This window comes from Nansenia antarctica, assembly GCF_963989245.1.
Source record: "Nansenia antarctica genome assembly, chromosome: 8".
In the NCBI taxonomy this organism is placed as follows: Eukaryota; Metazoa; Chordata; class Actinopteri; order Argentiniformes; family Microstomatidae; genus Nansenia; species Nansenia antarctica.
The window spans coordinates 52,130,814-52,143,159 of record NC_137678.1 but is presented as its reverse complement, the minus strand read 5'-3'; the positions used below and the strand labels follow the sequence as shown (position 1 = coordinate 52,143,159).

Genomic DNA, 12,346 nt, shown 5'->3' with positions numbered 1-12,346 from the left:
CTTGCTTGTCCAGTTCCTAGAACTACATTCACATGCTGGGGGAGGCTAAAGGATTACTTACCCGCAGTAAGGCCTATTTGTTTAATTACATATTACAGCTTTCTCTACTAACCTGTTCATTCTGAATGTGTAGGGAAGAAGAACAGACAAGCGTATGTGTAATTGTACCTCAGTGAGCAGTGCCACTGCCTTTATCTACTGTACCTATGGCTGTACATCAAAAACAGACTGTTTCTCTACCAAGAAAAAATGTTCAAAAAGAAAAAGAAAGTTCAAAACTCAAAAATGCTGTTTTAGTTTAGAGTGGGAATTACATTTACATTACATTTTACATTTTTGGCATTTAGCAGACGCCTTATTCCAAAGCGACTTACAATCAATACATTTGAATACATTGAATACTTGAATACTAAGCAAGTGAATCATCAGTCCACCAGTCGTAGCAGGAAGAGTAATCCAGCTCAGGCCCGGGGCCATTGATAGAAGGAAAAACCTTCTTCTATCACCTTCTTTTTCTTCAATTCTTTTTTTTACTTTGCATTTGATTTACTGTAGCATCTGATGTCTATTTTTGTAACGAGTGTTTATTAATAAATGATGTACTTATTACATGCAACGCAGGGGAGGTGGTGGAAGTAGAAATCAGAGGACGGGCTCATTGTAATGATATCAAACACTGTTCCTTAATCCATTCCATGAATTACAATGAACCTGTCCTCTGGTTTCTACCTCCACCTGCCTCCACTGATGCAACTTAACCTATGCACTCACTAATATTAAGATACGATTGCTTCTAAATATAACATCTCAAGATACTGTAATGCACACAAATCATCATGTGATCAAATCTAATTTGAGTGTAAAAGGATTTACAAAGAGAAAAACGATTCAATGACGGTTGCTGGGGCAACACATTTAATTCCCCCCCCCCCAAAAAAAAAAAACGAGAAAAGAAGCAGACTCCTAAATGAGTGCGACAAAAAAAAGAACAAAAAAAGACAAAAAGACTCGGGAGCGGACCGTTGTTCTCACCTATGTTTAAGGAGACCACTAAAGTCAAGCTCTCCTGCATCGTCTTGTCCTTCACTGCTGTTGTTAACAAGAAGAGATTAATAGAGATTTAATCAGAAACAGTAAACAGGCACTAGACAAAAACAATGCTAAAAGGACAACGCAAAACATAAACGCTGACTTCAATCGCTGCATTTGGTTCCAAGCTAATGCACGATTGGAGGCTTACACAAAAAACCTCTTCGCTTCAGTTTTTCCAATAAAAGGCTTTGAGCAAACAGGTTTGTGTAAGGACTATCAAGAGCAATCCCAGCTAACATATGACAACATTTTCACAATGTTTCTGCTATTGTTCACAACCAGGTCTGAGCACTGAGCAGCTTCATTGAGATAATGCTATGGGGGCTGGGATGTTTTGCGTTGCTTTCTGACACATTGTTTGGGAGGTTTCCAAATGCAAGCGTTGGCCTTTGAACAGTTCAACACATTGAGTTGGTTGATTGGTTGGTTGGTTGGTTTGTAATTACCCTTGATAAAGGTTAATTAATCAGAATTTCATGGGAATTACTTGTCAAACCATCCTCTCACACTTGGTTTTGTCATATTCGTATCTGACAAGTGTCATGGTTTTCATATTGAACCAGAGTTTAAAACCAGGGTTAAACCAGGGTCGGGTTTTATGAGTATCACTGGGATATAACAGAATGTCATCATAATGAGCAAATCCTTTCACTTTTTTGTTTTTACAATTTACTGTTTAACTGTCATATTTGTCGCTCCTGACAAGACGAGGTTAAACATCGTTCCTTAATAACATGAATATGGTGCCGCTCTCTTTACCTTCTTTTGAAAGATGATCGAATATCAACATTCTGTGCAACCTGCTCGTTTTCTGAAAAACAGTAAACGGGGGCATCACTCCATTACCTCCTGTGCTTTATTTTGGAGTTATCTGCAGACATGAAACTCTATTAACTTGAGACTAATGTCTCACACAACAACGAACCTTTGACTTCCAGTTCAAAACTGCAGCTGTCGAACTTGTCCTTGTAGGTGACTTCACACCTGTAGCTTCCCGCATAGTTATCTTTCGCCTTGATGATGTGCATCTCAAACGTGTGGATCTGTGGGGTGATACAGAGGAATGGGCAGGGCGGCAAAACGACCTAGTTGAGGACGGGGGCGGGGGGGGGGAAGGAAAAGGATCAACTACTGTACACAGAGCTAGAGGTTTGGTACCTTGGTGAATCGGTCGAAAGTCTCTTTCAGCTGGAGGTGTTTGCCGGTCTTGCTGGCCAGATCCATCCATTTCCCTTTGATCCACTTGACCGTGGGTTTACGTAGCAGATCTTTGCACTCCACTTTGGCAACAAAGCTGATGTCCTCACCTTGTACACATGTGACAGACAGCATGAGCACAGGGTAGATATGACCCTAGATAGATGTCCTATGCACATGAGAGAACACTCCTTCGTGAGCTTAGAATGATAAGGTTCTATCTCCGTTTAGGGTAGTTCAGAGATATTGAGCGTCAAAGTTTTTACATTCCATTATGTTTTGTGAGATGGAACCTTTGTATTTTATGAATTACTAACTAAAAAATGTCAACATTTTAAAAATAACACCACACAGGCATTAATAAACACCTAATGGATCAGATTATGTAAAAAACTCAATCTTGACAAAAATGGAGATAGAACCTTATAATTCTAACGTCACGCCTTGTGAACAGTGTAAATACATTGGTTGAGTGGGACTGGGGAGGCTGGTGGAGGTGGAAATGGGAGGACAGGCTCATTGTAATGCACGGGACGGAATGAGGGATGCGTTACAATGAGCCTGGTGAGTGGATGATAATTGTGAAATCTGGGTTTGTTCCTGTTAGAGGAAGAGGGGTCTCCAACCTTTATTCATCTGAGAGCTACTTTGGAAAAAATGTAAGTGGCCGAGAGCTACTCGTATCTTATATCACTTACGTTACACTTCGTTCACATAACGTATTATCAAAACACTCTGAAATTCTTCATTAGCGTGCTCTGTTTCAAATGTCAAGGTGTAAGCTCACTATAGTAGTAGCAGTATATTCTGTATCAGTGTTTCCCCAAGGTTTGCTGCCTTTGGGGGGGGGGGGGCATGGACTGTGGCATGGAGCCCCCTCGCATTGGTCTTATCAGGGGGGGGGATTCATGTCTAATGTATACTACACATCTAATTAAGTGTGACAGTGGCCCTCCCATAGTGGTCACTCACTCCACCTCTCTCCAGCTGTTGGAGCAGAAAGGAGCAGAACTCACCCACAGTGATGGAGCCTCCCTGGGGCTTCTCTATGAGCAGGGTGGACAGGGGCGGGAGGTCTATAGGCTTGTCAAGGTCCTCCGGAGCTTCTCCCAGAGACCACACTGGCCAATCAGGAGACAGATACACACAAACCATCACACAGAGACCCTCACGATTCATTCAAACACAAGGAGACTATAACGCAAACCTCAGATATACTCATGGACGGAGATCCAGGCAACCAGACAGCCCCATCTCTCTGAATTCTTCTGAAAGCGATAGAAAATAACTTCCCAGAGTAGACAGACAGACAGACAGACCGACCGACAGAAAGACAGCAAATAACCTCCAACTCCTATAGTATACAAGTACGACTGAAAGCTGAAATTAATTTTGGCAACATGGAGAGCAAAACATGAATCACAAAGCAAATAGCTCTAATGGAACAAGGAAAGCTTTACCATTTACTAAAAATATGTCAAGGTGGAAAATGTTTACTTTTGATGTGAAAAGTGCACAGGTGCATTCATGATGCATTCTTGATGTTCCAGGCTTCTTTGTGACGTCAGAGAGGCTAAGAAGAAGACGCGTGTCCGCAGTCGCTATGCTCCCCATCCAGATGTGATGACGTCACTACAGTAAGTACCTTCAGCTGTTTTTAGGATCCTTTTAATCCAATTAATCCCTGATCGCTATTGACAGTTTACCCAACACTGTTAGAGGGGTCACGTAATTAGCTTCCTACTTATGTGGATCTGCTGTAATTGTATTCATTTTCCCATGGGGTATGAAAAAGCTGAGAATTTCCTGAAGCCCCATAGCCTTCCTACAAGCACTGGAGAGGGACAGCGGGCCTTTGGACTATGAGGTTTCAAAGAATTGAGTCTTTTTCATGAAGCGCAACATAGCCTCTGGCCGAATGAACCTGAACTGGTCAATTCTGCTATGCCAGGTTCCATATAGGAGCAGCTATGTTGGGGAAATGATCACAGCTAACATGAAACAGTAGATCATGTTTTGGGGTTGGCTTGAGAGATTCTCCAGAGAGAATTCTCCTATACAGTAAAACTCTGCTATTATTATTATTAACTCTGCTGTATTCAGTTGACTTCTCATGTCATCATTATCAGGGCTACCGTGATTACCATGGTTACGCAGCATTACCTGAGTCTTTCCTCCCCATGGCTGACACAGGGCAGCTATCATCTAAACAAAGGCAGAGACAAATTTACAGTATATTATAAGGAATAGTACTGTAACGTCCACAGAAGCAAGCACACACACACACACACACAAGACCAGCAGGCACAGACATCTAACAACATGCTACGCGCCCACAGGGAATCTGACATGACGCAGCTGTCAATCAAAAGCTATTGTTTCACTTGGGAGTAAAATCGGGGTTTGATTTTTTGGTATTTCTTGAAATATAGTTCTAAGATTTAGAATCCCAAATGTATTCATATAAATGTACATTCATTTGTTAAAAAGATAAAGACAGATTGCTCTTAATCGTAATTCTTTTTAAATCTAGACACATCTTGTAATTATGATATATTATTAGTGTTAATGTTGCATATTTCACCATGAACTCTCTCATCTCCTCTTAAGCTGTAAACATTTTTTTACTTAATTCAAAACACACAGAAAACCTCTACAGATAAACATGTCTGCCAACATGTTTCCTACTTCCAGGCAGCGGAACATTCTGGTCTAAACTACCAGTTTGGTCCGAGCCGTAGTGCTACAGGAGGATGGGTAACAGAGGTCTTACTAGGAAGGTCAATAGAGAGTTTCTTGAGTGAACTGGCATCCTCTGTGAAAGAAAGCAGAGTATTGTGATATTAATTATACTGTTAAAAAAAAGTGTTAAAAGTGAATCCGTTTTTGACTTTATTTACGAATATGACTAATATTGACCCTCTGTAATCAAAACATTAAATTACATTAAAACTCTAATAACTCTCATGGACAAATGCCAATGAAGTGAAGAAGGATTAAGACCATTCAAGGCAACATAACTAAGGCATAAGACAGTACAAAAAAAGCAAAATGATGTTCATATTATATACAAATACATGATGGGCATACATAGCATGTACAGTATTCACGTATGCGCTATGCGTATATGTACATGTCAGATGTCACCTTCACATCGATACCTTTATTTTGAGTTTATAATAAATAAAGGCTTGTGCTTGTAGGAATTATGCTTAGACATTTTTTGACACTGCGCACAGAAAAGGCACACAGAAAATGCATGTATGTATGTGATGTGAAATGCACAGACATACATTGCAACACTTAAAGAGTTTACCCAAATATACTCTATATAGTTACCACGACTGCCTGTAAAATAGCAATGTTTAAACAATGTATATACAGTAGTCATTATGTCAGATTTGGATGAATGACATGACTGTATGCGCATACTCCAAAAAAGATTGAGCTACATTTCTTGCTGCCGGTAAAGTTCTAAATATATATACGTGGCATGTTTGACACCCATTCAGAATCTAATGTTCTGTATCGTTAGGTATTTTCGTCGAGATCTCCAGGCGTACTCTTTCTTGCTCTTCAGAAAACTTCCAAAACACACACAGTACGGGGGACTTGGTGTTGACAGGAACAGAGTCCTATAAAGGAGTCTCCTTGGTAACTGTCTTGACAAGGCGGATGAGGGAAATAATGAGGATGGTTTGTCATGGTCACAAACCTGCTGATGATGGTGGTGATGGGGTGTTGGCTGCAGCATCTTTATCTGCAATAAAGGTGCGATTGACACACAAGCTCACCTATCAAACAGCTATTAAGTCTATCACCTCACCGTCAGGCCAACAAGACAAACCCAAAGACGAAGCATGCGAGACCAGACAAGACATGATAGGACAGAACCAGACAACAACATGCACGTCTTTGTGAAGTGAATGAATGAACAGTAAGACACACACGCGTGTTCGTGAGATTGAAGCGTGTTCCTGGTGAGAATCACAAACGGTGTCTACTCTGACGGGACGATAGTGAGATGAGGGGATCACAGAAGTGTGTAAGATCGAGGCGTTATTACGCTCAACGCGGCAAGCTTGTCGTATCGCAAGAAGCACACAAACTACAGTTCCACCCATGTCTGTGAGAGAGGAAGCGTGAAATAAAAAGTTGCTAGCTAGCAGCAGCCAGAAGACATTTTTACAACGGATGCACAAGACCTACAGTAACTATTAAGGGAAGTCATCTGCCAAAGACAAACCTGGGCAGGGGGAGGCTCTTGGAGGTAGAACTGTAATGCATGGAACATCCTCTGATATCTAACTCCACCAGCCTCCCCTATATCCTGTGCACTGGCGGACTCAAGGGGGGGGGGGGGCAGGGGGGGCGACCGCCCCTCCTGGTGCCCCCACGGTTGAAAAACGTCTTGCTTAATTGCCCTTTTGAGTGGCGAAAATGAGAGGATGTGCCCTATTGGCTGCCCCTCCAATGGTCTAAACTTGACCATGTGCACTGATGGGGTCCCATGTTGTGCAGTAGGTGCCCTTTTTTTTCTTTTCGCGATTCAAACACCCTGAGTCCGCCACTGATCCTGTGTTACTTAACAGAAAAGACTAACTGCGCTCCACCTCCAGATGAGGTTCCAGAGAGGGAGCTTTATGCAGCTCATGGGACAGTAGATGAAAGATTATATCGAATTGATCATTTAACAGCAAAAAGGTAGTATAGGAAACGTGTGGGTCTATGACAGGAAGTGGATAAGGACACATGCACATGTAGGACAAAGGCATGACTAGGGAAATGCTGGTGTAGGACAACTGGGGAGGGATAACCTTGCATCCAGATCGACAGGCATGTGGCTGTCCCACACACACACACACACACACACACACGCGCACGCACACACACACACACACACACACACACACACACACACACGGATACACACACACACGGACGGACACACACACACACGCACACACACACACGGACACACACGCACACACACACACGGACACACACACGCACACACGCACACACGCACACACACACACGGACACACACGCACACACGGACACACGGACACACACACACACACACACAGACACATGTCCAGTAGCAGACCTGGCGTCGGGGCCGGTGGCGGGGCTGGCGGGGGGGTAACCACCATAAGTACTGGCTCTGGTTCCTCCTTCTCAGCGGGTACTGAGGGTGCTGAGTGGAACAAGGCTCTCATAGATTAAACTCACCTTCCACACATGTCGCCACATCTCTCCCACTCACACAACAAACCCCCCCGACATCTCAGTGATTCATCCACTTCTTATACATACACCAAACCCTCCAATACTGGAACTGGGAAATCTAAGTATACTGTATGCTAGAGTAGTACTATAGTAGGTAGAGTAGTACTATAGTAGCTAGAGTAGTACTATAGTAGGTAGAGTAGTACTATAGTAGCTAGAGTAGTACTATAGTAGCTAGAGTAGTACTATTAGCACAGTTTACTCACTCATATTATCTAATAAACAGCTCTTGAGCAAACCTAATGGATACAGGAACAAGCCTACTGCAGTTACATAAGTCTACTGTATGCTGTAGTCTACTGTATGCTGTAGTCTACTGTATGATGTAGTCTACTGTATGCTGTAGTCTACGCTGACACAGTTTTAGGAGTGATGCGGCCTTAGAGCACGTTACAGAAACACTAGTTGATAGCCTTCACTCTGCCGAAAGCAAAGCATGAACCAATGTATGAACCAATGTATGAACCCTGTCAGTCAAATTAAGTCCATCACATTGGATCATAGAGGTCATTGAAGCAAAGGGCATCATTGTCTATTCCAAGCAGCGCTTCGAATCAAAAGGAACCCTGACTCAAGCAGAAACAAAAGGACAAACCCTGACTTGATTAGTACGGCTTTTATCTTGTAAGAGAGGATAAGGGTTGATTGTAGAGAGACCTTTTGCAATAGGCCATAGTCCTTGATCTCCTCTATAGAGTATGATTGGCACAGACAGGAAGCCTTTAACGGTTTGAGAGAGGGGGCTTTTGAATGGAAGCGTTCCTTCTGATTTAGAAGCAACAGAAAGAGCAGCATGCACTTTGACTCTTCATGGCTTGAGACTGAGTGTTACTTACCAGGCGGTGGGGGTGAGCAAGGGGCCGTCTCCTTGACTTCAGAGACCACTGTCTCCACTTGCTCGACTTGCTCTTTAACCCCGACCGCGACCGCAACAGCCTCTGGCTCTGGTTCTGCTTCCGGTTCTTTCGATCCATTCTCTACTGGATCGGGCACCTTCTCTACTGGATCGGGCACCTTCTCTACTGGATCGGGCACCTTCTCTACTGGATCGGGCACTTTAGCTACCACCCCCTCTACTGGTTCAGGCACTATGGGCTCTGGATCCTTCTCCTCAGTCTCTAGCGGGCCATTCCCCTCTGCTACAGCCTCTGTACAGCAGACATAGTGCCAAGCTGAAGCAGCAAAGCCTGGAGCAAATGCGCTTGCAGCCTCACAAAAACCCTGCAGTTCATATGAGGTGTGTATAGATACGCCAGTGACCAGATTGGCTCTATCCATTGGAAACAATTGATTTATTATTGTACATTTAAGGTCCACAATTCCACATTTCAAGAAGACCTCTAGTTGGCCGTATTCATCTATACATTCCACTGGAGGGGGTGTCACCAATCCGGTCATTGCATATCTATAGAACGTGGAAGGAAGTTGAGTTTGATCAAGTCAGCGAGCTTCTATTAGATGACGTCATGTTTCCATAAAATCATAGTTTGCATCGATATTTCCCAAACCCCACAATTTGGAGAGTATTCTGTTCTTAAAGTCGAAATGATGCATGACTGGATGCTCATACTTCCTTAATCACGCTGTACCTCTTCCGTATGCTTCCATATATTCCAGGACAATATTCCAGTACCTCATACAGTCACACAACACTGGGACATGCTTGGTTGAGACAGCCTGAGTCAGTGGTAGGGACAGCATCACAACAAGGCGAGCAGACATGCGTGTGTTAGTCGCAGTGCAAGCACCTGAATATGTACAATGTATGTGCCTGCAGATACAGTATGTGTATGTAAGGAAGACAGTACATTTGTAGCAGTAGATGAACTACTATGAACGACTCCTGAGCGACCCGCCAGGTAGGAAGCAAACCAGGAGTGTGCAATGCCAAGTGCATTCTCATTTGATGCACCCAAATTGTGTAACGCACTGCCAGTTTACATCAGGGATGCAACCTCAGCACATAATGTTCAAGTCAAGACTAAAAAAACATCTTTTTAATATTGCCTTTAAATGACAAAATACTGAAATGATGATTATATAATGATTAAAGCTGCAACGTTTGCAGGAAAAGTGCTATACAAATAAAGATTATTATTATTATTATTATTTTTATTATTATTATTATGATTACTTTGACGTCGCATGTTGTTTCAGTGATTCTGAACGTGCCTTCGTCAGGTGAAGAAGAAAATAGTGGACACACAGAAAACAAAACACGTGATGTCAGTGGGATGTGCAAATTAACATTGTGGGGAGTGTGTGTGTGTGTGTGTGTGTGTGTGTGTGGAGGGGGGGGGGTAAGGGGGGGCTGGTGGAGACAGAAATCAGAAGACGCAGAAGGCTCACTGAATGGAACGGAATACGGAACGGTATGGAACACGTGTGTTGTGATTCCATTTCCTGGTTCCATTCCGTGCGTACAATGAGCCTCTGATGTCCAACTCCACCGTGAGGTAAGATGGAAAGTAGAGCAGAGGGGCGGGGGGTGGGGGGAGGGAGGAGGGCAGGGGGGGGAGAGGGAGCAGACAATAGTGCATGATGGGTACCCACCTGGGGGCGGGGAGATCTGGAGGGATATCTCAGGTATGGGCGGAGCCTCACTACTGTCTGGAGCAACACAGTATGTGACAAATATAGCCGGGATGGAAGAGCAGCTTATTATAGCACAAAGCTTCAGCATCTAGACAGCCTAACACACACACACACACACACACACGCACACACTCACTCTCTCACTGTTTGTCCAGCCTCGCTCTCCATATTTCCATTCAAACATGGGACAGGGACACATGAATACACTGTATTCTTAAACACACTCTTGCACATTCTCAATCCAAAAGGATATAAGAGGGCAGATTAAGGATCAACCAAATACATTTTTGGGGGGGATAGGAGACAGATCGATCACAACGTCTTACAAACGCCGGATTTTGTCTTCGCCGTTTAAGAGTGAAGGGCCATCCATGACTGCTCGATCATGAAAGCGATTCAGTTAGGTTTGATAGATGAAATGCTCACAAGATGTTTTATGTATTAATACTGTACATAAGGTTAATCGTATGGCCTTAACTTACTGTATGTTCAGCTTAGTCAGAATCCATCCGTGTGCATATTTTGTCTGCCTCTTACCATTTACCACCAAGAGTTATGTCTTACTGCAAGATGTACAGAGTCAGGTTGTAGGGCCACTGAATCCAAATGAGAGCCGAATGAGAAATTCCATTCTGAAGCATTCTGAAGCATTCTGAAGCATTCTGAAGCATTCCCTACAGTTGTTTTCACCGCAGTTGTGAGGAAATATCAGATATTCGCACCAGAAAAATGCTGAAAGGGAGCGCCCAGGGACATATTTAGAACCTAGAACCTGAGAAAGCTCTGCCCCGCTACCAACGACGCCGGGACGCCAAGATGCTGCTGCCCCAAGGTCAAACCCTGGCGTCGGCAGTCAGCCAATTGCATGCCAGCGCTCTGGTCACATGGGGGGGGGGGAAGGGGTGTCAGCTGAATCAACAGGCCAGGATCAGCCAGTCAGCCGTCGGAATGTGGAGATTCTGAGCGGCTCGGTCGTCGTCAACCGACCGCTGAGCGACTCTCCGCATTCCCGCTCTTACACGTTGAAACCGCCATCCTATTTCGTCCGTATTTACACGTTTGCGCTCGAGTCAGCGCTGTAGTACTGTAGTCATATCATGGGTACGGCCTCAGTTTGAACTTTGAAGGAGCTGCCTTGCACGTTTACACAAACATTTTGAATGTAAGTTCATTGTATGTTCATACATCATCACCTTTACAAGCCAGTACAGGTAGGCCCGTACCAACGTGTGTTCTGTCAGCTCCACAACAGCCCAAGACTAGAGTCACACCACGCCAGGCTGTGGCTGAACATCCTGGCATCTCTGTCCTCCACGGGGACAGTAACACATCTCTTCTAGCATAACAATGTTGGTTTAGCAATAGTTTGCTGGCGGTTGGATGGCTCTAGCTGCCTTTGTAATAGTGTTACTGCAATGTGTGTGTGTGTGTGTGGGGGGGGGGGGGGGGGTGTCTGGAGAATGGTTGGGCCTTCACTCACCTCGAGGTTGGGCATTAGTCGTCTCATCTACAAAAGAGAAAAGAAAGGAGAAGAAGAGTGACTGTGAGTCTTCTGGTTGCGTGACCATCGAAACATTTCTCTCTCTGAGCTTCCTGATATACAGTAGAACTAATGCAGCATTTTGAATATACAGTCTTGTATGTTTACTATATAATCATGACGACACGGAAATAACTCTTGCCGTCGCTTGTCATCATCGAGTGATCGGGCCACATCATCTGGTGATAGTGCACCATGCACCACCAGGTCACCTCTCGTCTAGACACCCTGCAGTCCAAACTGATTAAACGGGGCACCGATTGACACACCACTTGTTTGAACTCTGCACTGTCTGGGCTGATCAAACCAGCGCAGGGGGCAACAGTACAGATATGGACATGACACATTCTAAAACCAATCAAGGGACTTAAAGGCTAGGCCTCGCGGGATCAAATCCCCTGTACATCCCTTGGTATGCCGCGTGTCTAAAGGGTCTAGAAATTAACCTTGTGTGTTATTAATGGGTTAGTGGAGTAGAGTCACGTGCATTGTCATCTGGTACTTATGACTGAGAACGTTACAGCAGTAAAATCTCGACTCTTATGCAACATTTTTGGGCCTCTTCCTCTTTCCCTCCATGCCGAGCGGGTTTTGTCATCTGCAGTGGAGGTGATGATTCATTAGGCACACC

At 44.1% G+C, this 12,346-nt stretch overlaps 1 protein-coding gene across 1 annotated transcript in view; it reads right to left on the bottom strand.

Moving 5' to 3' along the window:
• Positions 1 to 12,346, bottom strand: part of mybpc1 (myosin binding protein C1) — a gene marked incomplete at both ends in the record, with an annotated part of 39,029 nt that overhangs the window by 21,531 nt on the left and 5,152 nt on the right. The window contains 9 exons of the mRNA XM_080538489.1: positions 1,033 to 1,089; positions 1,852 to 1,903; positions 2,018 to 2,135; positions 2,251 to 2,399; positions 3,306 to 3,410; positions 4,453 to 4,494; positions 5,063 to 5,104; positions 8,417 to 8,728; positions 11,656 to 11,682. Coding sequence (XP_080394615.1) covers positions 1,033 to 1,089; positions 1,852 to 1,903; positions 2,018 to 2,135; positions 2,251 to 2,399; positions 3,306 to 3,410; positions 4,453 to 4,494; positions 5,063 to 5,104; positions 8,417 to 8,728; positions 11,656 to 11,682 — 904 coding nt within the window. The remainder of the gene's footprint in view (positions 1 to 1,032; positions 1,090 to 1,851; positions 1,904 to 2,017; positions 2,136 to 2,250; positions 2,400 to 3,305; positions 3,411 to 4,452; positions 4,495 to 5,062; positions 5,105 to 8,416; positions 8,729 to 11,655; positions 11,683 to 12,346) is intronic.